Below are 25,006 nucleotides of genomic sequence, written 5' to 3'. Positions count from 1 at the left end.
TTTACTGCCCTGTTACAGGTAACTGCTATAACTGTGACCAAAGGGGAAGTGAAGGCTGCAATGGTGGTGTGTGCCGCTGCAAGGTGATCAAACAAAGACACTTGCATTTCTTTACAGCAACTCTCTGGTTGTTGTTCTCTTTCCGACTAGAATGGACTGAATGGCCTTGTATCACATTTCATTGATACTGTGTTGCAGATGAACACTGAAGGCCCATTTTGCTCAAGCTGTAAGTCTGGAACCTTCCATCTCAGCCTGGAAAACAAAGATGGCTGCCTGTCCTGTTTCTGTATGGGCGTCACTCAGCAGTGCTCCAGCTCTACCTACTACAGAGACCTGGTAAGGCTTTTATGTGGTATATGACACAATGACACAGCAGCAGTACAATGGTTCATACCTCAAGAAGAGGTCATTTAAACCTCTGAACAACCAAACCAAATGTACGTTTGCACTGGATAAAGCAGCTATTCAGTAGCAAAGATCATATCAGCATGAGTTAAACATTTACTTGAGAGAGAAAAGATGTGTGTGGTCTAAATTCAGGGAAGTCTAAATTTTCCCTCATCACACCAGCCTTAAGTGGTTTCAAGCCAGTGAGATCACGTCCATTAGTGGTGTTGGCCAGAGATTGACTGATATCTCCCCACGTGGGCAATTATTTCTACGCACCCACTCTGTTCTGCTAAGTGAATAACTGCAAAGATAACTTTTGACTTCTTGTCTCTCAGAATTTCCCCAGGGCAAAAGGGTGAGAAACATGAAGTCTATAAGGTCACATATAGACTTCACATTCAGAGTAAGCCTTACACAGGCAAATAACAGCTTGATGGGTTGAGAAGCAAAACAGTGTGACCAACAGATATAGTATAGTATCAAGAAATACTGAAACATATAACACTCTTTACACTAGTGGTTTTTATTCACTTTTCCCAAGCTCCAGTGTCGCAAAAGCACCCTATTTTTACATTTACTGCAAAGATAGTCAACAGCAGCCCTTAGCCCAACTGATAAGTCAATCGTTATGAAAATCTGCACATTGTTAAATGTCAGTCATCTTTCTAGCACCACAATCAGTCCTAAGTTTTGACTTTATTTATAACTGAGGGTCAAGACAAGTTCAACGACTGAAGGCTAGTTTATATTTGCCTATTGAGTCAGCTGCAATTCTGAGTTTTTTCTTAAACTGACTTTGCCTCTTTCCCTAAAATGTTCATGCAGTCAGAAAAGTGAGCCATGTGTCCAATCACAATCAAAATTGCTGCGTAGAGTTAGCAGTAATTTGTATCACTTATTATTTAAATTCTTGTTTTTTACTGTATCTACCACTGGAGCTTGATTGTATTTTCAAATGTGCTCTTGCAGGTGTCCTCAGTCTTTTCTCCAGGGAACTTCCAGGCATTCGCTCTGGTCAACCGTCAACGCACCAACCGCATCGCCACTGGTTTCACTGTGGAGGTTTCCACTGAAGGCACTCAGCTGTCCTACAGCAACTTTGACTACCTGGGACAAGAGCCTCATTACTGGCAGCTTCCTGGGGTCTACCAGGGAGACAAGGTCAGCATCAAAGAGCACACACAGCGGCTGAATCAGTGGATGTAGCCGAAGCAAGACCATGAACTCCTTATTGCTGTATATAAGGGGCTGAGCAGCACTCATCAGAAACTTGTAGATCGCTCTTATTCTATCGCTTTCTCCATTTTGCTGCTTTGTCTAACTTCAAACATCAGCCAAGCTTTCTTTTCAAGCAGATAGCTTTTTCAGTCTGTTAGCATCAGCCTTCTTTGCCTCCATTGCAACATTTTGTTAAATCTTCATCTTCATCTGTCATCTTCTTAAATCTGTGTGTTCACAGGGTAAAATTATGTGCACAGATTTAATGGACCCAGTGCTCACTTACATAACATAGCTCTCCATTTCTTTGTGTTTGCCCCTTGCACTCTATAGAAAGATTCTTTCTTTGCTCGCGGGAAACGAGCAGTGCAGGTAGAGTAATGTCAGACAGTGGTTGTCATGTTGTGACTGTAGTTTGAAGTACAGTGTTGTCTGGCATGTTTGAAATTACTGTTGATGTGGAATTGTGTGATATACTGAATGCCATACATTTTGCTTTTTATGTGGTGCATATTCATACATTATGGATACACATAATGTTGTATGGTTTTATTTATTTCTTGGTGTTTACTGAATTATTTATTAGAAGCATGGTATTTTACAGCAGTGTTTGCAGTTTGCAGCTGAAGGTGGCCACAGTGTCTAGATTTGACCACTTTAATCGCAGTGCATATTGCACAGAGAAATTGCTTTCTGCTCCACATCACATGAGCCATGTAAATGGATTGATCATTAATGGTCCATTAAAGAACTTCATTCAGTTTAACTTTGCTCAAATAACACTGCCTTAACACTCCCAAATACCATCAGCTCAGTGATAAGGAAAGTGATCAAAGAGTTTGCTTTATCCACATCAATAGAGTGACTCACACTTGCCAGAGGAGCAGCTAAGGAAGGATGCTTCCATCTGGAACCTAATGGCCTCTGAACGCAAAGACACCCACAGATCAAAAAGAGCTAGCCAGGTATTTTGTATGAACAGCACTGTAGATTGATGGAGTGAAGGCAACAATCGCACATCTAATGAGAATAATTGATGCACAGTGTTTCTGTCGTCATAAGCTCACACACAGAGTTTGTGGACTATCTATGTAAATACATCCCCTTGGTTCGTAGATGTAGCAGCATGGAGAGTCATCTCGGTTTGATGAAGGGTCACTGAGCAGGAGCATGTTATCAGACTCTGCGTGAGCATTTGCATGTGTGTGAATCACAGAGGTCTGAGTTGGCAAAGTCTCAGGGAAGTTTCTACAGTGCAAGAAGTTGTTGATTTATGTGTTTTTTTTATGTGTGATCCGGCTGTTGGGAGTGAGAACAATTCACCAGCGCCTTGTTGTACAGCACATCCAATCATCATAGACTAAAAAGCATGACTCAGCATGTTCACCTTCTTACAATGATGTACATAAGTGTACATTGTGGAAGAATTAAATTCTAAATCCCGCCTCCGTCATTTCGACTGTTCCCATGGTTACATATCTTCTGTATCTCCGGTACCCCACTTCCCAGGGTGATGTCAGACAGCTGGATGATGAGGTCTGGGCGCTCTTCTCTAACTTCTCCAATGGACGAGCTGGTTCCCCTCCGTTCTTTCCCTCCTCCTCTAAATCCTCCTCCTCTTTCTCTTCCTCTTCTTCTTCTTTTTCTTCTCGGGTCCCAACTTCCTCTTCCTCCTCTTCATCCTCTCGATGGTCTATGCGTAACCTGAGCCCCCCTTCTCCTCCATCTGGTATCTCCTCTTCCATTAGACCAACCAGACCCCAACGCTATTCCCCAGGCCGTGCTCCTCGTCTGCAGGTACACTCAGTCAGTGTTTGCGAGAGGTTTACAAGCCTTATGTTTCCTGGTCATATTGGTAACTTCTTGTATTTCTTTTTGGGGTCTGGCCCTGCTGTTAAACAACAGAGCAAGAACACAGTGAGCAAGACGTCTACTAGTCCTTCTGGGGACAACAGCAAGGTAGACAGTGGCATGACTGACTGGATGACTTCATTTCTCGCCTTTTGGCGTATACTCGTAGGAAACTGTAATGCTGTCTTTGATAGTAAAGCTTTAAAAGTTAATTAACAACCAGCTGTACTCAGTTTGTCCAGGGCAGTTAATGTTTAGTTCAGAAACTTGCAACAGCACCTAACAGATTAATTAATTAGTGAATTAATTATCTCCAGAGGTAATGCAGAATATATTTAGTTTATTGTTACCAAAGAATGGATAATTCACACAATCCCAATGCTTGACTGGGTGGTATTTTCCATTGTTAAGCAAATAGCTCCCACTCTGTGCTGTCACTGTAATTGTCCATTTGAGAGAAACATTGGTTTTACAATGGTCTGTCATTATACTGTTGTCTGGTATAAAACAGCCTCTTGTTGAAGCGCATCTTAAGCTGTCATTTTCACATTTATGACAGTGGAAGTTGTTGTTTTACTTGTCAGACAAGGCACAGTGCGACGTCTATGCTGTTATCTTACTGTCAGTGGAGCCTTTAATAGCACTCGTACTAGAGAACATGTACTTAAAAGAGTTTAGCTGTATGTTACACATTTGTCCCGAGATTCTTGTAGGGCTTTACTTTTCGGCATGCTTGCCTGCTTGTACTGCTTCTCTGCCTGCTTATGATTTAGTCTCGCTGCCTCTCTCTCCATCTGTGGCTTATTCTCCTTCCTCCTCTGCCTCTCAGTACGCTCTGGTCTACAAAGGTTTCAGTTTGCACCAGGATGATCTGCTCTACTGGCAGCTCCCAGCGCAGTTCACAGGGGATAAGGTAACTGTGAAAACTTTAGGGTGACATCCCCTCCTGACCTCTGGTCAACCGTTTGAGGTCACAGAAAATACAGCACCTTTAGTATCCTCCAGCCTTCCCACTGCCCTTCAACCCTCATCCTCATACTCCCTTCTATCCAGTCCCTCACATGTCCTACTCCTTTGTCCCAGCCCTCCCTCCAAGTGACCTTTTGACTTTCTGTTCTTCATTCCTCCTCTGTAGTAAGAGAGGCTTGTGCCATGTTACCATGCCAAGTATACAGTGTTTTTTGTTCATAGTCCACACACACTCCAACTGTTACATACAGTTAGAAATATAAACTACAAATATTCCTTACTACTGTTGGGTTTCACCTGTTTGGCTGTCTCTGAGATATATATATATATATATATATATATATATATATATATATATATATATATATATATATATATATATATATATATATATATATATATATATATATATATATATACATATATACATTCAACATTTAATTCAAGAAGGGTTCAAAATACAAATGGCAGAAGTCAAATTAATGCTCTTCTGTGTCATTAAAGGGGTACTCCAGTCATTAAGTATTGTACTTCCATAACGGCATGGGGGACTCACAAGAGAACAATTTAAAAAAAATAATGGTCAAAATTGAAGCAGCAGAGGTCAAGATATCATGGGTCAAGCTCTAAAAACCTTGGATCCTACAATTCCCATAATGCAGCTGGATAGCATATTTCATTAGAACCCCCCTGCATTCTAAATGCCCACTTGTTTCAAACTCCACTCCCCACTTTTTTTGTTAAACATTTTAAGCCTCAACCCAAGCTCAGATAACCCTGATGACATCACTATGACATCATCAGGGTTATTTAGAAAGCTCCCTACAGAGCCACAGAAGACATACAACTGTTCACAGACTGAGTAGTGCTAACCATGACGTGTAAACTAAATCCTGTTAACATGGTAACTCTCACATGTTCAAAAAAACTTTTAGTTTGCTTCTTTACATCCTTCTAGTGAATCAGATTTGATGTAACTGCACACACTGTGCTGCTCTAAGTAGCCATCTGGCAATGATTTTTGCAGCACTGTTTGACCCGGCAAAAGATCTAAAGCCTCTTCCTTGCTAACCATGTTTTAGGTGAGTTCTTACGGCGGTAAACTTAAATACACCATCTCCTATGTGGCTGGTCCAAGAGGAACACTGCTTGATGATGGTGACGTCCAGATTATTGTGAGTATGCCGTCATGCTGATTCACTGTTTTACTCCCATGGTGACATGCATGTGTAGCATTTACTCACCTGTCAGTGTTGTTCCTGTAGGGTAACGACATCACTTTGGTAGCTCATCAGCCCTGGCAGAGGAGGCAGCAGGGCAGCAGAGAGACTCACCAGTTTGAGGCTGTCTTCAAAGAGGTGAGTGGCTCATAACAGCATTGCTGTTACATGGTGAACAGAAAGTGTATCAGCAAGCATCTGGCCTGTGACCTGTGACTGAATCTGACCTCTGGCTTCTTACGTTCCTAGAGAAGGGCAAGCAAAAAGATGATTTTCCTATAGGACTAAATAAATGATCACATTATTAATTATTATTTAGCAATGATAAAGTATTGTTTTTAATTTCAAATTAAAATACTCTAAATTCAATAATAAGCTTTCGTTTTGTTTCACAGGAAAACTGGCGTCGTCCTGATGGCATGCCTGCCACCCGAGAGCACCTGATGATGGTTTTGGCTGATCTGGATGACATCCTGATTCGAGCATCCTATTCCACTGAGATGCGGTCGTCCAGCATCTTTGATATCAGCATGGAAGTTGCGGTGCCTAACTACAGTGGCTTGGCACAGGCCCTCGAGGTGGAGCAGTGCCGCTGCCCACCTGGATACCAGGGACTCTCTTGCCAGGTAATTATTCATTCTTCCGGAATTTCTCAGATTTTTCATTGAATTGTTGACTTCACTGGATGCAGTACAGGCTGAATGTGTTTCATTGTCTAAATCACATAATGCATCTTTAAGGACTGTGCGCCTGGATATACTCGCACTGGAGGAGGTTTATACCTGGGCCACTGTGAGCTCTGTGAATGCAATGGCCACTCTGACTCCTGCCATCCTGAGACTGGCATCTGCACGGTATGAAGCACTAAATTAGTGTATGACTGATATTGGTCTTGTTGTGGCTAGATTGTAGCACCCTGACAGGATGGACAGATCTCTAAACACGATACGTTTCTCCTTCCAGAGCTGCCTGCATAACACACAGGGTGAGTTCTGTGAGCAGTGCGCTCCTGGCTTCTTCGGTGACCCCACTGTTGGCACTCCAGAGGACTGCCAGCCCTGTGCCTGCCCTCACACTGACCCAGACAACCAGTGAGTACCGGCACAGATACCAAGAACTCACATTCCATCTCCATTTATAGCTCAAGACAACTCTGTGTCCGGCTCACTTGCTCTTGTTTACAGCAAATTCTACTGTCTTGTGAATTCTGGAGTTTGATTTCTTTCCGTTATCAACCTGTTTCTTGCCAACTAGCATGAAATAGTGTATATTCACTTTCCTACTGAAATCATCTGATTTTGTATCCTCACTTACTTCATTATCAAATCTTCAAATCAGGATTTTGTTGCCTAGCGCTAGTAAAAAGCCACGGTATATTGAAGAAATAGAGAAGAAATCTTTCAGTAAAATGAGACCAGTTTCAGCCAGTTGCTTCCAGTGCAAATCCATTCGTTTTTTTGATCAAGCGTCATATTTTGATTCCTTTGCCATGCTTTAAAATATTCATAGCTGTGTCTTGGAAATTCCTGAAACACATGAAATTGCCTTAGAAAGATGTTTTCCACTCAATTCACAGCTAAAGATGAATGTGACACTAAATTTCTTGTTAGGTTTGATTGATATTGAACCTTGTTTCTGCACCACAACTTAGCTTCTTGTATGTGTGTGTAACTCTTGTACCAGGTTCTCCCCCACCTGTGAGAGCCTTGGAAATGGAGGCTACCAGTGCACTGCCTGTCAGCCTGGGTACACTGGCCAGTACTGTGAACGGTAAGATAACCTGACGCGTTTTCTTGATGTGCGTCGAAACAGTTACTGCAAGTATTTCAAGTAGTTAATTTTGATCAATTGCACTTGCTGTAACAATAGTGCAATTTTCACTAGTTCACAAGTGTCATGACAAGAATTTCAATCAAAACCTGAGCTGGATAAAACATTGTTATTGACTTAACTCTGTGGTTAAGTCTTGTTTCTATGTCTGTTTCTACTATCATCAGTTGTGCTCCTGGATATGTTGGCAACCCACAGGAGAGAGAGAAGTGTCGTCCATACGATGGTAAGGCTACACTTTGTTTTAGTAGAAATATGACTAAACAGTGCTCATGGTCATGGTAGAATATATGAATTTTTTTAAGATTTTGCTAAAAACACAAGTTTGGATGGTGTCAATCCAGTTTTGCTTTGTGAGACAGAAATAAGAAGTCTAGCTTACTGCCTGATCTCGCTTTGTGAAATACCACTCTGATGCCATTTGTTTTGATATTCTCAGAGAGTATTACTGATGTGTCTGTTATGACCTTTGCAGCTGCAGCCTCCCTGGTGGTGAGGGTTTATCCAGAGAGGGTCCTGACATCCCAGGGTGGCCCTGTCACTCTCCGGTGTCAGGTGTCCGGCTCTCCTCCGCACTATTTCTACTGGTCCAGAGAGGATGGACGACCCATCTCCAGCAGTGCTGACAGACGCAGACAAGGTACAGCAGACACTTCAACCACATGGCTGCAGCTAGTGTGGCATGGATAGACATGATCATATCCTGTAGATCAGAGAAATACCCAAAATGTTGATGCATGTTTTATGCACTTTCTTTTGGATTGAAATACATTTTAAAATGTTCTGATTTAACTGATCTAAATACACAAATTGCATATAATTGATATACATATAGGACGGCATGTTATGTGTGAATACGAGACCTGTTGCTCATCTGTGTGTGCAGGAGCAGAGCTGTACTTCCCCAATGTCCAGCTAAGTGATGCCGGTGTCTACATCTGTACCTGCCGAGACCAGCGCAGCACCAACCGGAGCCGTGCTGAAATTGTTGTCACAAGTGTGTATGGTCTCATTGCCATATTAGCAAATAGGTTTTTCCCTCATGCTGCTTATTGCAGCACACTAAATAGATACCATCCGTGTTTCAACACATGGGTTTGCTTATGCACGGATTATTTAAGACCTCATTCTTCAGTTTAGCTGACTGTGGTGTGGTTCTTGGTATTTTTCTTGGAGTTTTGAAGGTGCTGGGGATAAGATAGAGCTGGCAAAAAAAAACAAGTCTGACGAATCAGACGTGTCCTTTAGTTTTAATAAGGTTATTTTAGCTTTTATACAGAAATTGTTTCTTGTGGTACCACTGATTATTGAAATTGCTTAAATCTGATGTTGAGCAGGCTGGGGTTGATTAGGAGCTTCATTTTAAAATTTTGGCAGAATTGCTGCTCTTTATTGCCTTTAAATTTACATTCCATGTCTACCTTCATCGCTAAAGTAACAGAAAGTACAAAGATTTTTTACTGTGTTATGCCAACATAAAACTGCCAGTCATTAGATTTTTGGATTTTTAATAGGCTCTCCTATAAGTGTTGATCATTTTGCTTTCATTTTGTAATTTGCAATACTCTAACTGTATTTATTAACACTCAGTATAAACTAATTGTGTCTCTACATTTCCCCAGGTGCCCCATCCAAAGCCATTGAGGTAACAGTTGAGGAGCCCAAAGCCCAGACTGTCAGGGTGGGGTCTACTGTCAGCTTCATCTGTACTGCAAAGAGCAAGGTAACACTGGTCAATGATCATTATTTTCAATTATTTTTTTAATGAGAAATATTTGTACATTTAAAGGAATAGTTTGACATTTTGGGACATACTCTTAATTACTTTCTTGCCGAGCGCTAGAACACTCATATCTGTCCGTTAGATATGAAGCTGGAGCCAGAGGCTGGTTAGCTTAGCTTAGCATAAAGACTGTTCTCTTAATATATTTTACATTATTTTAAAAGTCTAAAACTGTTGTGCATTCCACAGGTATATGTTGGTAGTGTTGGTGCATGTTGCCATGATGCTGTACGCAGATACAACAGAACATTTAGCCTCTATTGAATACTTGGTCTGCAGCGAACAAGAACAGTTTTCTGCCATGTTTGAAATTGCATCTTGTGATTTGTGTGTGCTTATTTGCTCGTCCCCCAGTCACCAGCCTACACCCTGGTGTGGACCCGGATGGGTAACGGGAAGCTGCCCAACCGGGCCATGGATTTCAATGGCATCCTGACAATTCAGAACGTCCAGCCCGAGGATGCAGGCGTCTACGTTTGCACGGGCTCCAACATGTTTGCCATGGACGAGGGCAATGCCATCCTCTACGTGCCAGGTTCGTGATCCTAGGCACCGCATTCCATTACCCATCACCCCCCTGCTACCCTACCAGCTCTGGTTCCCGTAGTTTCCCTCCCTCTAAACTTGAGTTCCCCTCCAGCTTGCAGTGGTGCATGCTTCTCTGTTTTACTGCATCTCTCATCATGCACTGTAAACACTCAGCTCTGGGTTAACAGCATAATAAGCTTGCAGTTCTAACTCCCAATGCTTTTGCCCTCTGCTCTCAGATACAAACATATAAGCCATGTTTTATTATCATCCTGCCAATCCATCTTTTTTTACTGCCTTTTTTTTAACTTGCTGTCTCTCTATGTCTCAGTGGTTTTTCCTGGACTTTATATGAAGAAATACAGCTTGTGGGTTTGGTTAAAACTAAAACTGTAGGATACAAATTTTTCAGATAACATATCGGGTCAAATATGCAGTTTTAGATTTAACTAACGGGCACTCAAAGTCTTGACACATCCACTGTACTGTGGCCAAATGAGCGCTCTTTTGGATTAGTGATTTGCGGGTAACACTCTACTGAAGCTACTGCAGATTTTTTTTTTCTTTCCTCTTGTTTATGTTTTTTTCACATGGGTTGAATTAATTGGTGGTGGTTTGGTTGCTTCTTGATCACTGGTAAAGGCGCTGGTTTCTGCTGTTAGAGGTTTCACTAGCAGGGTGCTGGATCCTGGTGGCTTTAACTTTGGGCTCCTGGGGCCCCTCCCTACCTGAGCTGTAGTGTATAATGATGAGGAGGAATGTGGAAGCCATGATTGGTGCTTAGTGATTCTGCGACTGACATTCAAAGATGACTTCAGTGTATCTGGAAGAGAGGAGATGTAGGACGAAACCCACTACCCCCAATTTTTTTGTGTCATTCCACTCCATACAGTATTCCTTCCTGAAAATACTGTCTTCTGTGTTACTCACTTGATCATCCTGATGATGAATGTCAATGAACAAAATGGTGCTATTAGCCATGCAGTTGGTTAAATCTGTGGTTGAATTAACTTTCTAAACGTGCTGTTAGACTGCTGTTTGTATCGATTGTTACTTCTCAGATTTAGTTGGTAAAATATTCTAATCTGACTGCCGAATGCAGAAGAAGGGGGAGTTTTTAAATCCTAATTTTGTCAATAATCGGCTACAATTGTATATTATGGTCTTTTTATTTACATCCTGTCAATGTTGTTGGCACATTTCCTTTTAATTGACTGAAATACGTTATCCTGAAATGTTTCCATAAAATCAAATATATCAGAAATGTCAGAATCAGGAATTGGCCTTGCATGATGTGTGTTTACATTTAGGCAATTTCAACTGTTTTTATAAGAAAATATTTTTATATATCTCTGAGAACATCTTACACCTCAACAATCACAGGTCACATTGTTACTGTTTGGTCTTCATTACTTTACAATGACTTCATCTTTTTTAATTTGTTTATTCATGATTCAAAGGCTATATGATTGCAAATATATCCAAAGGTGCTTCTGTAAAGATTTTACTCTTACTCATTTTTTTGCATATACCTAACTGATGTAATGTACACATTGTAATGTATTTATCTTAACTGTGAAATTTTGTGGAAAAAAGAAAATTGATTAAAAAAATGACAATTGATCAAAGTGATTTGCTAATTCATGGATGGGGCTAATTTACATATATGATTTTGATCAGTTCAGGATAACCACAAGCTGTATGTCAGCTTTTTAATAGCTGAAATGAAACTAGTGTTTTAATGTTTAAAACTGCTTCTCGCTACTAACCTGCATGTCTCATGTGTGGCTACTCTGCATAACTTAATATCTCCTTAATATCTGTGCTGCTGCACAGTTCTCATAGTCATGATCTTTGAGTGTCCGTGTGTTTGTGTGTCTTGATTTTGAATTTACAGCATAAGAAGCATTTTGGAGCATTGTTGTTTTTGGTTTTTGGTTGGTGTAGAGTGTGAGATAAGCATGAACTGTTACAAACAAATGGTAATTCTAACCAACGTACTTCAATTCGAGGTTTTCTTCATTTTCTCAATAAATATTTATCAGGTAAGTGTGAACATTGAATGCACATAACTATGAATTAAATGGCACCAACCATAATGATAAAAAAAATGAATGAACAAAGTAGGAAAATGACTCATGAGCTGAAATGGAAAAAAGGTAAAAATACCTTAGTGCTTGATATTAAGTTGGTGCCAGTTTAATTCATGATTTTGTAGTGTGTTTATAACATGTGTGATGCTTTTTGGAATCAATTGGACAAAACCACAACGGCCCACATTTGGAAATGGATAAGTGACTCCGGGGAGATGGGAGGTAAACTGCTGTTACCCTGAAACCTGACCTGTCAGTTTACATGTCCCCTCCCCCCTCCCTTCCTCCCCTCCCTTCCTCCCTTCCTCCCTTCCTCCCACAACTCCAGAGGCCTCACAGACTCAGATGTTTTACACAGCCTATGAAATGTTTGAAGGACACAGAAAGTGTAAGTCCGCATGGGCATGGTTTCCTCTCTGTCGGGCTCCCTGGAGGGACCCGCCTCTCTCTCTCTATGTCCTGCATGCACTCATCTTCCACAGCATGGATATACTGGTGGCCTGATAGCGCCCATGTACAATCAACCAAGCAGCAGCTGCAGAAACTCTCTACACTCTCTCACACATGACGGCCCAGACCATCTGGGCTGTCGTATATGCTGTTTGTAAGCAAGCGTCTTTAGTTGAATTTAGTTCTAAAGATGGATATTTGTTTTCTGTATCTAAGTTATCAAGTTCCTGTCAATGCTTGGATTGTGCATGAGCATTACCTGGCTCTTTGGGTTCATTGGGGTCCATCACTGCAGGAAAAAGTGCATGTTCATTCTTATGGGCAACTCCTCATGAATGTTGAGTCAAGTTTACATCTTAAAAAAAGATGATGGTCAGTGTTGTACAGTAACTATAGGCCTAACCTAACCTGTTACATTACTCAAGAGGACTGCTAATAACTGGAATAATGTTGGAAAATGTCCCTCTAAACTGCAAAAAAACCCCATCAAAAAGCCTATTATTTCATAAATTTTAATTTGATGATATAAAAAAATCAATGTAACAAAATAAAAAATCACTTTAAGTTAATGGGATTACATTATCCAGCAACTCGCTATATTACATTAACAGGTTTAATTGCTCTTTTACCCTTGAAAAGGGTCATTTTATTACATCTTGCCAAATGATGTAGTCTGTTAGTTAATTACATTGTCAGGGGCTTGACGCTTATTTATATTTTCTGGGTGACAGTGTCTCCACATTCAGAGACAAGAGATGTCCCTTCTTCTTCTTTCTCTTCACACTTTGCTCTTTCCGGTTTCTCCTCAGGAAACATGCTATACTGGGAAATAGCTGTCATCTGGGCTTCAAACATCATACTGTGCTTAATACATCCCATCACAACCTCATTACATCATAGCTGAATGTGGGTAGCAGACTTGTGCCTAGTGTGAGAGGCCGAGTTTCAGTGCGTCAAACAGGTGGAAGTGTACTTTTAATAACACAGTTATTGTGATATTAATAGATGGAAGTCAAACTATATAGCATTTGTCATTGAGAAGGTAAAGATTCCATACATCCCAAGTATAAGAAAACACATTTTCCTTCCTTACCTCTAGTGGTATCTAGCCATGAAGCAAGTTTTAATTTTATCTTTCCAGATTTAGAGATATCTGTGTCTACTGCCTTGCAGATATCAATGTGCTGGATGAATCCAATGACTTTGGCAATCCCCTGACTTTTCATTTAACGCCGGTCAAAGTTTTCACTCTGTGAAACATCTCAGCCTCTACCAGATGAATTGGCACAAGTTTTGGCCTGACATTCATGGTCCCCAGAGAATGAATCCTAATTACTTTGGTGATCCCTGACTTTTCCTATGGCGCCACCATGAGGTTGACATTTGTGGCTTTGAGTGAAATATCAACTATTGGGTGGGTTACCATGAAATTTGGTACCGAAATTCATGTCCCCTTTAGAATGAATTGTAATAAATTATCCTGGTGATCCCTTAACTTCTCATCTAGCGCCATCATCAGGTCAAAATTTTAATTTGTCCAATACTTTAGTTACTGACCAAACACCTGCAAAACTAGTGACATTCCCATCAGCCTCAGCTGTACTTTGTGTTTAGTGCTAATTAAATGTTAGCGTGCTAACACACTAAACTAAGATGGTGAACATAGTAAACATTACACCTGCTAAACATCAGCATCTTAGCATTGTCATTAGCATTTAGCTCAAAGTAACACTGTGCAGTACAGCCCCACAGAGCAGCTAGCGTGGCTGTAGATTCAGGCTTGTTTAAATTTTTTATTTCTATGTTTTTAGCAGCGCAAATGAAATTCCATCTGCCTCCATTATTATTGGAGTGGAGGTAAACAGATATCTCAAGACCTGGTCAGATTGAACCAAAACTATCCTCGTGGATAGATATTACTAGAGGTAGCGAAGTGAGAGTTTATGTTTTTTCTTAATCTGGATGAATCGACTCTTTAAATTTCATCTCCTGATGCACTGATTCTGCCATAGATCTTTACAAAACCCATGACAGAGACTCTACAAAATACCTGGATACTCACATTTAAGTCATTTATCAATCTTAGATGTTACTTGTGTGTTCAGTGTAGACTTAAGGCCGTCATGTCTGTGTCCCACAGAGTCCGATGAAACTTCTCTCTGCCATGGGGTATTGGTGTCACTAAGGTCAGAGAGTCTAAACTCGGCCCAGGCAGGAAACAGTCCCAGAGGTTTTTGGCCTGCTTAGATAGCCTCATACTTCTCCCTCCATACTGAAAGAGGCCTTTCTATTGCTCTGTCACCCTGGGATAATATGGGATTGAATACAAATTCTAGCAGCCAGCCAAATTGGCTCAGACAGCAATATGCCCAGAGGCCATGCCAAGGCCTGACTGCCACATCTCATCTGTTTCGTCTGCTCTGAGGATCTAGACTGCCAAGGGTGAGGGTGGGGGCACGGGCAGTGGCCGTCACTCTCTCTCTCTCTCTCTCTCAGTCTGATCAATTCATTGTAATCAAAAGCATTCCCACAGCTATATAGCAATATAATATCAATATAATGCCCAAGCAGTGATTGTAGACTTCGAGAAGGTTTCATACTTACATACATTATCACATTTTATTTCTCCATGTTCCACTGGGAAGTCTCACTCTCCGTTTTGAGCTGTGTCTGACTGGTGTGTCTCCTTCTGTAGCTGCAGAGGGGGCCCAGCCTGTGGCCACCATCACTCCCTCTGTGCTGAATGTCCAGCAGGGCCAGCGGGCAGAGTTTCGCTGCACAGTCACTGGGAACCCAACCCCTGCCATTGAATGGATTGGTATGACCAGTTATAACTCACTTTTGTAGTGTTGTTGAGCTACATTCATAGTCATTTGAGTTGAAAGGCCATTTTCTGTTGTATGATTCTGAGAAATTCAGTCCAGTACAAAGTCACAGATCTTAACCAGCGAGTTGCGAAAATTCACCCTGCAGCCTTCAGTGTCAGGATGCAACTGTGTGATTGTTACAGGAGGTCCAGGGAACAGAATGAGTCCCAGAGCTGTGATACGAGGTGGTGTATTGACCTTCACAGCAGTGGACCCAGCTGATGAGGGAGAGTACACCTGCAAGGCCCTGAACACTCATGGAGAGCACACAGCGCGGGTTTCCCTCTTTGTCCAAAGTATGCTTTGTGTTTATGTGTGTGTGAATGTGTGTTACATTGTGGGGACTTGCTGCCCTTTTGGGGACAAAATGCATGTCACCTCAATGTGCTTGTTTTACATTTGTGCTACTGTAACAATATGTTTTAGCATGTCACAGTTAATCTTTTCACTAACTTTATTATAAAAGAAAAACAATAAGTAAACAACTGAACTGATGAAAAATGAACAGTCAAGCTCAAGAAGTTGGGGTGGTTGTGGTGGGTATATTTTGTGTTTGCGTGATTATAATGAATTTCTTTGGTCAGAGTCTAACCCAAGTGGCCTAGGCACCCAGCCCCAAGTCCAAGTCAGTCCCCAAAATGCCCATGAAGTCCATGAAGGCGACACCTTGAGGTTGTACTGCCGAGCATCAGGAACACCCACCCCGAAGCTCACCTGGCTGAAAAATGGAGGACAAATCCCTCCACAGGTGAGACACCTCCTGCTGCCTCAGTGCCTGAATGATGACTTTAACATGGATTGATTAAAACTGGAACTGTATTTACGTTCTGTTGTGCTATATCTATCTTGCACTTCAAGGTGTGTCCGGTGCCGATGAAATTTCATCATACTGTGTCAGTTTTTATGACTGTTTCAGCATTTTGACCATTTACCTCTTTTTCCCTCCCTTCTGTCTGTCTCCTCCCACCCTTTTTTTTTTGATCCCACCCTGTTCTGACGTTTGCTCAGGCCATTCCCTCTCACGGTTTCCATCAGTTTAAAAGCAACAGTCTCGATGTGTTACAGAGACGTATTGAGGAGCTGCAGGTCTGTCCATCTGTCCGCTGTCTGTCTGTCCTGTCTCGTAGTTCACATCAATTGTCCTCTACTGACCTCGTCTTCACACGTTGTCGACTAAGTGCATGATCAAACATGTCCTTGATTCACACCTTGTAAACCCCATTAATTTACCACAGCTGCTTACTAAGTCCCTTTAGAGCTGATACCAGTTACATTAAAACCAACTAGCTGGGTCTGGTTGACTTCTTAGTGTACTTGCATGCAGTACATGTTTTTATGTTGCGTTTTATTAATTAAAGTGTTCCATAGTCTTTTGTTTTGTACTGTCCACATCATACCATCCGTGACGTGTTTGGGCTCTCAGCACCCAGTTGACCCTCATCATTCCATTGAGTGTATTAACAGAACTAAGTATACAGTAGGTACTGTAGGTATTTCAGACATATTTTGCTACGTGCCAGGCGCAGCCCCCCTGCCCATAAGGGTATTGTGTTAGTCTGGTTTCTGCACAGCCCTCCTCGGCTTGGTGAGGGCTCCGGGGCCTGTTTAGTTCTGCCTCAGAGAGCCACTGCGTTGTGTCAGCCTTTCCCAGGGGGAGCTGGGCTCTGCCGTGCGACCACGCAGAAATTCTGTATGCTCTAGCAAACGGCTTGCTTTGAAAACTTGTCAATGGGTTCAGACACACATTGAGCCAGGCCACTGCTCGGTTTAGCCTCCATCACGGTTGAATGGGCCGGAGCTAAGCAGCTTTGTCCATGGATGCCCCAACACCCCCCGGATACAGTAATCCCTCCCCAGACCCTCCCCTCCTGATTCCCCTCCCCTCTGAGGTGTTTCCAAACTTCATAAAAGCTCATTTTCAGCCTTGCTGGGCCTCTGACTGCCATGTGGAGTAGTGTACAAACAAGTCAAGTTGTTGATTGCTCATGAGCTAGAAAGTCATGAGCACTCTTAAATATGAGTGTTGAAATTGTTGCAGGGTTTTGGTTCTTACTCTATATTCACTCTGAGATATTTGATGGTGGATATTCTGACTTCCAGGGCACTGCTAGTGATTATTCCCAGATTTTATAGTACAGAACTGCTTTGTAATGCTTATTGAGTAACCTCTGGCTCAAATCAATGTTCTAACTTTCCTAATGTTCATCATCATCATTTTAAAAATCATCAATCATTAATTTATTTTAGAATAAAGATAATTGTGTAGTAAATTAAATTATCACTGATCATCATATATTAACAAATTATATAACCTCACCAATCATTGTAGAAATATTGGCACTACTTTCTACACAGTTTCATGTACAAATTGCAAGTGTCATAGAAATCATGATTCAAAGTCCATTTATAGAAAGAACGAACTGTAGCAATAACAGCTCTTGTCTTGTCGATCTACGCTGTAGTGCTTTTGTGTCGCCATTAGCTAGTAATGTCATAATGTTGGCAATGTCATATTTGTGTTGTATTCAAGGGACATGAGACAGGTAAGTTATATGCTTTGACTTCAGTATATGAGTTATGTGTGTTTTTATGGTGTAAAATAATAAATTGAATTGTAATGCACAGTGCTGTATATCATGGCTGCCATAAGACAGTGTAATTGGTATCTAATCTGGTCACTTATTGGTTTGTCCTCTCCAGGCCCGCATGGACCGCACAGACATTGGTACTCTGCTCATCCCCAACATCAAGATGTCCGACTCGGGCACTTACATGTGTGTTGGTAGCAACAGCATTGGCTCAAATAGTGCTCCCATTAAAGTCACTGTGCTCAAAGGTGAGATGTCATGGTAGTCAAATAGAATCAGCCCACCTCAGAAGTTTGGTGACTGATTCAGAGGTTGCAATATTATGTTTGAATTTGTTGTCTGGTTTGATTTTATACTATAACAACAAAGGTTATATTAAAGTAAAACTTCCCTTTTTCCCCCATCCATAAACCCATAACCTTCCCTGACCACATTTCAGCTTATTTACTAATATCCCCCCTCCCGTCGTTGCACAGTCTCCCCCCAAGGTTACCCAGCATCAGAGAAACACAGTATCACACACAGTAGTCATGTCACTCAATGTAATTTTCAAGAGTACAAAACAAGTATCTTCCATATCTGAATATGGATTGACCAGCACCCTTGTGTCAACCACGAATAACTTGTAAGAGTGAATCTTTTACAGGAAAAACATTATGTGGTGCATCTGTTTGTGTTTGTGCAGCGGACCATAGCTCCTCAGTGGTCAGCATCCAGCCATCTTCAGCTGATGTCCAGGAGGGCCAGAATCTGGAGCTCAACTGTTTTGCCCCTGGAAATCCTCCTCCCCAAGTCACCTGGACGAGAGCCAGTGGACACCTCTCTTCTAACCACCAGGTAATCACACAAAGATGCAAATGGAAAATGCATATATATATATATATATGCATCATTGTGCCCCCATTTGATTCGATATGTCTTACATGCTGGTTAAGGTAATGAATTTCTGTATCTTTGAACGTGATGCAGCAGAAACCTACTTGAATCACTGCGCAGCACTTACATTACAGTTTGAAGCTTGTTTAGCATATGAACAAGTAGCACATGGATCTAGATTCTTGCTGAAGTCCAATGTGTAGTTCTTCTATACATGTACAGTATGTGTTTATTTAGGCTAGCTAATTCTTAATATACACTTTTATAGAGTGCATATGCATTTTATTACATTTTTCCAGCATTTTAATATTGAATCTTATATTCATTTTTATTGGCAATATTGGGAATATTAGTATTATATAGTACTATTTTTCAGTAGTATCAGTAGAGGTGGTAGTAGTATTAATTTATCAGAAGTACAATGATGAGTTTCCTTATAAGCTGAACTGAAGTGGCTCCATTCCTTGTCTGCTGTGTGCAGGTTCTGGGCAGTCAGCTGAGGATCCTGTCAGCCACTCCAGAGGATTCAGGGGAGTATATCTGTCGGGTGCAGGGCAACCCGGGAAACCTAGGATCTCATGTCCACCAGGCCTCTGTCTCTGTGTCTGTTACTACATCTTCTTCACGTAAGTTAGTCAACATTATAGGTCTCATACAGGTGTCATATTGACTGTCTTGCTTCACAGACAGATTTCTTATATTTTTCGTATTGAAACAAAGAGTCCATTTTGATATTTGCTCTTTTTTCAAATGTTCCTGCCGTACTTTACTGTGCTTAATGTCCGTCTGATTAGCTTTGACAGTCATTACTTTCTCACCAAGGAAATTACGGTTGATAGCAGCATCAATCAGAGGCTGGGAGAAACACATGAAGGGCAGGGTGTTACACGGCAGAATGTTGTTCTCAGACTAACACTTCCTCACTTCATGAATTAACTTTTCAGTTGTACTTTCCAGTGGAGCCCAGTGTGACCTCAGATTGAATGATTTTCCTCGCTACTGTCCCATGATCTCATCATTATTCACTCCTTCCTGAACTTCAGCAATGTTTGAGTTCTTTAACTGCTGCCAATGAAGCCCATAGCCACATTGAAAAGTAATTTGTTACTTCAGGTTTCTGTGAATAATAAGTCAGCTAAATGGGGTGAGATCGTAATGCTCAAATAGAATCTGTCCAGAGCCCAAACTGCTGGTTTCTGCTGCAGGTCTTCAGAGTCCAATCATCGCCATTGAACCCCACAGTGCTGCAGTGCGTGTGGGGGAGTCGGCCAGCTTCAGGTGCAGGGTGTACAGTGGAGCCCAGCCTGTCAGACTGGAGTGGAAACTGGCCAACAACCAGCCGCTGCCAGGTAATAACCACACACATACTGAGAAATAAACTTGCTTAATGAGTTCTGATTTTATGATGACATTATTTACAAGCAATTACAGCTGCAATCCACCCATGAATTACTTCTCTCTTACTTCATTTAATGACTAATTTAGAACTCTGTTTTTCCCAAATCCCTTTTCTCTAGACTTGCAGTGACGTGACATTTATTTGAATTTTTTGTGAAAGAGTGAAAATAAATTAGACTGTGCTAGGCTACTCATTGTAGTCTTTCCTAAAGATTTCTTCAGCTTAGTTTTTCTTAGACTTCACACGCCTAATTTTGAATATCTTCAAGGGGTGTCTTTGACCCAAGATTGAGAACTACTCAACATGTCTTAAAAGGCTACAAAATTAGGGGACTGAAAAGAGACAAATTAAAGCTAAAAAAAACACTGGATCATACACTTCCCATAATGCAACAAAATAACATCTTTCATTCATCCTAAATGCCCACTTCTTTCAAACCCCACACCTCCAGTTTGTAATGCAGATTTTCTGTTAAAAAAATGTTTGTCTCAGGGTGCCCCAGTAGCTCATGTGGTGGAGCGTGTGCCCCATGTACCAAGGCCGAGTCCTTACCACAGCGGCCCTGGTTCGAATTCAACCCTTTGCTGCATGTCATGCCCACCCCCCCTTTCCTGTCTGTCTTCGGCTGCACTGTCAGATAAAGGCAAAAAGCCCAAAAACATAATAAAAAAACAAAAACACAATTTAAGGCTCAAGCCAAGACATCCCTTATGACACCATCAGGATTAATTTTTAAACTTTAGAAAACTCCTTCCAGAGCCACAGAAGACATTATACAATTGAGTAGGCCGAGTAGTGCAAACCATGTTGAGTGAACTGAATTTCATGTACAAAATCGGTAGACTGCCCCTATAGATTGCAGCTTCTACAGCAGATCTAATGTTTCGTTTGCTACTCTGTTCTGCAGATAATGTTAAAGCTGGTCCTGATGGTTCTGTTATTACCATTACCAATGCCCGCCCTATTAACCATGGTGCCTACCGCTGTGTGGCAAGTAATCCGTTCGGCATCACCCACACCATTGTGTCTTTGATTGTCAAAGGTAAGCTACATGCATATCAGCATGTACACATGGACACATTAACACATTAATTTTGCTACAGAAGGACTTTTCACATTTCAGTCATCACACCCCCTCCAAACCTCTAAGTGAAGGGTTCCCCCTAGTGGCTGATACCAGTATTTTGTATCTGTACCCTCAGAGTCTCCTGTGGCCACCGTCACCCCTGGTGGACCTGTGCGTGTCAGGGTGGGTGAACCCATTAACTTGGAATGCCAGGCATCAGGAGAGCCCCGCCCCTCAGTCTCATGGCACAGGTTGGACAGCAACCGCAAGACCATGCTGAGCAGCCCTGTGCCCATGGAGTCCAATGCAGTCATGCAGGTACTGATACTTCTGATCGCCATCAACATCTGTAGGACAGTTTAAGTTATTTTAAATCAGCTTTGTTCTTTTCTGTTTTGAAATTGTGTGTATTTGTATGGTGAGATAGATCATCTTTGACATTACATTTACATTAAATTAATCCTCTTGTGCAGATACTAGTGGCACGTCCAGAAGACAGTGGCACGTATGTATGTACAGCTCGCAACAATGAGGGCACTACTGAGACCAAGGTGGAGGTCGTGGTTGAAGGAGGCTCTCAAGTGCCCACACTGCCCAGGGCCTCTGTTCCTGAGCCACTGATGGTTTTGGTGGAGGGACAGACTGCAACGCTGCACTGTGAAGCCCACGGTAATGATGGCTAAAAGTCTTGTTTATACAGCTGGAATTCACTTGAAGCATTTTTTTTATGTGCTGTCTTTCTGTGGCACTTTTTATGTTGCCTCACTGTACAAAAATTAGAGAAAAAATAGAACTTATGTTTTTTTCTCTAATTTGCCTTTCTAGGTTTCCCACCCCCGACGATCACCTGGTCCAAGCTGCGGTCTCCTCTGCCTTGGAGACACAAGGTGGTGAACAACAGCCTGGTGCTGCCCAACGTGGGCCGCCAAGACTCTGGACAATATATATGCAGTGCCATCAACAACATAGGCACCACTGAAGTCATCATCATGCTAGATGTAGAGAGTGAGTGTTGTGGTTTTGCTGTTTGCTGTCATTTTATTTGAATGTATTAATTTTATTTTACTCCTGCTTTAAATAGATCATGGACTTAATATACAGTAAGTAGAAATTGCTAATTTATATGTCTTATTTTGCAATGCATATCTCTTGAGAAAACATATTAACCCAGTAAACATTTTTCTCCTATCTCTAGCCCTTCCTTATGCCACTTCTATGCCCGATGATGTGGCTGTGCGAGTCGGGGAGGTGATCAGGTTACAGTGCCTGGCCCATGGCACTCCTCCTCTGACCTACACTTGGACCAAACTGGGTGGAAACCTGCCCCAGAGGGCCGAGGTTAACGGAGGGGATCTTCAGATAAACCTGGCCACTGCTGAGGATGCTGGGAGCTACAAGTGCGTGGCCAGCAACAAAGTGGGCAACAGTGAAGTGGTCGCTAAAGTCACAGTCAGATGTAAGTTTGCTGATGATATAATGATTTGACAAGGTTTGACATGTTATGAATAATGAACAGATCAACACAGGAACTGAAAGACTGTTATGCATCACAAAAATACTTCTCTCCTACAGGTGTAGATAGTTAGCAGATGTGATAGTGATATTCCTATACCACAGCAAGACCTAAATCATGTATCTATCCTTCCCCTCTGTAGCCCCCTTGGCAGTGCGTGTGTCACCCCAGGTTGAAGTAAAGGCCCAGGGCAGTGCTGTGGAGTTCACCTGTTCGGCAGCAGGTGGTATAGAAACCAAAATTGAGTGGCTGAAGGAAGGAGGCGCTCTGCCACCGAACCACCACATCAAAGATGGGGTGCTCAGGTGACTCATGCGCATCATTTGTTGGTTTGTTGAAAACAGACCACAATACAAGATTAAAAAAACTGCTCTGAATATGTGGATATGTATGATGTTAAAGGACCAAACTGCCAGTTTTGCATGTTTTACCCATTAACAACTTGTATTTACAGCTGAGCCTATTCCAAAACATATTTAGCACAATTTATACATAATATGTACTTAAAGGATAAGGTTGGCGATCTTCTATATTTTTATTATTTTCAACAAATCCTATGAAAAAACCAAAACCAACAATGTGTTAGTCTGTCTCTCAATGATTTATGACTTCCCTAGCCTGTCTGTTGATCTCAGAACCAAGCCTGTTGATTCCCTCTGAAGATGTAAATCTTCTTAAAAAAGAGTCATATACTATGACTCTTACTTTAAATATACTTTCATCATTTAAAAAGGCAAAAAATGTTCCTAAAACAGCTGGACACTGTAGTTTTTAGCAAATGTCACGCAAACAGGAGTAAATAGTGCATTGGTTGGGGACTATTTTGCTCTAGCAAGTATTTAAAGCAGCAGGACCATATACAGTATGTGGGACTGACTCACAATAAACAACAGTGCTCATGTTCATCCTAATAAAGGAACATGTCATCTAGTGCAGCGATGTGGCTCATTAATGTGTTTTTATTCCAAAGGAGTTCTGTGGTACCGAGAAATAAGCTATATGGGGCTTTTACCACACATATTTGTTAGTAGAATGAATTCATTGCTGGTTTTGGTCTTTTCATGGGAACTGTTGACAATAGGAAAATATAGAATATCACCAGACTTATCATTTAATGGGCTAAAACATTCAAATCCACTGGTCCATTAAATAGTGTGTAGAATGTGAAGTAAAAACCTAACCTAACCTAAAACCTTGTTTTCATGTGTGTAACTTTCTCTGCAGGATTGAGAACCTTGAGCAGAGCAATGAAGGTGTTTATATCTGCAGAGCCAGCAGTGTGTATGGTCAGGCCCAGGACACTGCCAGGTTGACTATCCAAGGTCTGTTACTCTCACTGCAAATATACGAGTATATAGCCTGCTTCATCAAAGCCAAATACAACATGTTGTTTTTCTTTTCTTTACTTTTCCACAGCCTTGCCAAAGGTGATGATTAACGTGCGTACCTCGGTGCAGACAGTGATGATAGGGAACTCTGTGGAGTTTGAGTGCCAGGCTGTTGGTGACCCAGAGCCCACGGTTAAGTGGAGTAAAGTTGGTGGGTCTCTGCCCGCACATATCATGGTGAAGGGCGGCATGCTGAGGATCGATCAGGTGACGGAGGCCGATGCCGGGCAGTACCGCTGTACGGCCACCAACAACGTAGGCTCAGTGCAGTCCCAGGTGGTCCTTAACGTCCAGTGTGAGTGCACAAGAGAGAAAAAAAAAAGCTTAAACGCATTATTTTCCTTCCATCACACACACAGAAATGCATGCACTTGCACACATCCTCCCAAACTCACTCAAATCCTTTGCCTGTTTGCACAGCCCTTCCTCAAATTGCTGCACTGCCTGAAACTAAGGAGGTGACAGTTGGGTCTGATGCAGTCTTGCCCTGTGTGGCTTCAGGATACCCTGTACCTGAGATTAAATGGTCCAAGGTAACCAAGATATTCCTGTAATTCAATAATCTTAATTTTTCAAGATGGAGTGTTTAGGAACTTTTTTTATTACTCTATGATGTGTATAGTCTAAATGCTTGCCAACTTGATGAGAGTAAACTTTTTGTGGACATTTGTTGATGCTGATGTTATTCATAATACTGATTTTGTTACTGTGTCTGTTGCTGTATCTAGGTGGAAGGAGCGCTTCCTCCTAAATGTTTCCAGGAAGTCAACGTGCTGACGGTTCCTCGGGTCACCCATGACGATTCTGGGACGTACGTCTGCACCGCCTCTAACAAACAGGGAAAAGTGGAAGCCTTTACTACACTTCAAGTTCACGGTTAGTCTGCGGAGTGGAGTGTGTACTGTAGGAAGGGATGTTAATAAATGAAAGAAAAGGTTTGAGTATGAACTGCACAGTTGTCTGTATCTAACTCT

The 25,006-nt window shown here is 41.7% G+C and overlaps 1 protein-coding gene across 12 annotated transcripts in view; it reads left to right on the top strand.

Annotated features, from left to right (window-relative positions):
• Positions 1-25,006, top strand: part of hspg2 (heparan sulfate proteoglycan 2) — a 94,684-nt gene that overhangs the window by 57,109 nt on the left and 12,569 nt on the right. For 7 of the 12 annotated variants that reach the window (XM_044212738.1, XM_044212735.1, XM_044212734.1 and 4 more), the window contains 36 exons: positions 19-83; positions 199-339; positions 1,363-1,554; positions 1,945-1,983; positions 3,121-3,570; positions 4,292-4,375; positions 5,514-5,606; positions 5,697-5,789; positions 6,047-6,277; positions 6,392-6,505; positions 6,615-6,742; positions 7,335-7,421; positions 7,649-7,707; positions 7,957-8,121; positions 8,368-8,478; positions 9,104-9,204; positions 9,619-9,799; positions 12,214-12,273; positions 15,031-15,153; positions 15,346-15,498; positions 15,787-15,950; positions 16,211-16,288; positions 17,903-18,038; positions 18,476-18,627; positions 19,148-19,292; positions 19,872-20,015; positions 20,973-21,107; positions 21,268-21,449; positions 21,605-21,800; positions 21,957-22,136; positions 22,327-22,587; positions 22,787-22,949; positions 23,869-23,966; positions 24,061-24,327; positions 24,453-24,565; positions 24,761-24,908. In XM_044212738.1, the coding sequence (XP_044068673.1) occupies positions 19-83; positions 199-339; positions 1,363-1,554; positions 1,945-1,983; positions 3,121-3,570; positions 4,292-4,375; positions 5,514-5,606; positions 5,697-5,789; positions 6,047-6,277; positions 6,392-6,505; positions 6,615-6,742; positions 7,335-7,421; positions 7,649-7,707; positions 7,957-8,121; positions 8,368-8,478; positions 9,104-9,204; positions 9,619-9,799; positions 12,214-12,273; positions 15,031-15,153; positions 15,346-15,498; positions 15,787-15,950; positions 16,211-16,288; positions 17,903-18,038; positions 18,476-18,627; positions 19,148-19,292; positions 19,872-20,015; positions 20,973-21,107; positions 21,268-21,449; positions 21,605-21,800; positions 21,957-22,136; positions 22,327-22,587; positions 22,787-22,949; positions 23,869-23,966; positions 24,061-24,327; positions 24,453-24,565; positions 24,761-24,908 (5,232 nt within the window). The remainder of the gene's footprint in view (positions 1-18; positions 84-198; positions 340-1,362; positions 1,555-1,944; positions 1,984-3,120; positions 3,571-4,291; positions 4,376-5,513; positions 5,607-5,696; positions 5,790-6,046; positions 6,278-6,391; positions 6,506-6,614; positions 6,743-7,334; positions 7,422-7,648; positions 7,708-7,956; positions 8,122-8,367; positions 8,479-9,103; positions 9,205-9,618; positions 9,800-12,213; positions 12,274-15,030; positions 15,154-15,345; positions 15,499-15,786; positions 15,951-16,210; positions 16,289-17,902; positions 18,039-18,475; positions 18,628-19,147; positions 19,293-19,871; positions 20,016-20,972; positions 21,108-21,267; positions 21,450-21,604; positions 21,801-21,956; positions 22,137-22,326; positions 22,588-22,786; positions 22,950-23,868; positions 23,967-24,060; positions 24,328-24,452; positions 24,566-24,760; positions 24,909-25,006) is intronic. The other 5 variants (XM_044212742.1, XM_044212739.1, XM_044212741.1 and 2 more) reach the window with 4 other exon arrangements.

This window comes from Siniperca chuatsi, linkage group LG10, assembly GCF_020085105.1.
Source record: "Siniperca chuatsi isolate FFG_IHB_CAS linkage group LG10, ASM2008510v1, whole genome shotgun sequence".
Classification (NCBI taxonomy): Eukaryota; Metazoa; Chordata; class Actinopteri; order Centrarchiformes; family Sinipercidae; genus Siniperca; species Siniperca chuatsi.
The sequence above is the reverse complement of the archived record's forward strand: the minus strand, read 5'-3'. Positions and strand labels throughout refer to the sequence as shown.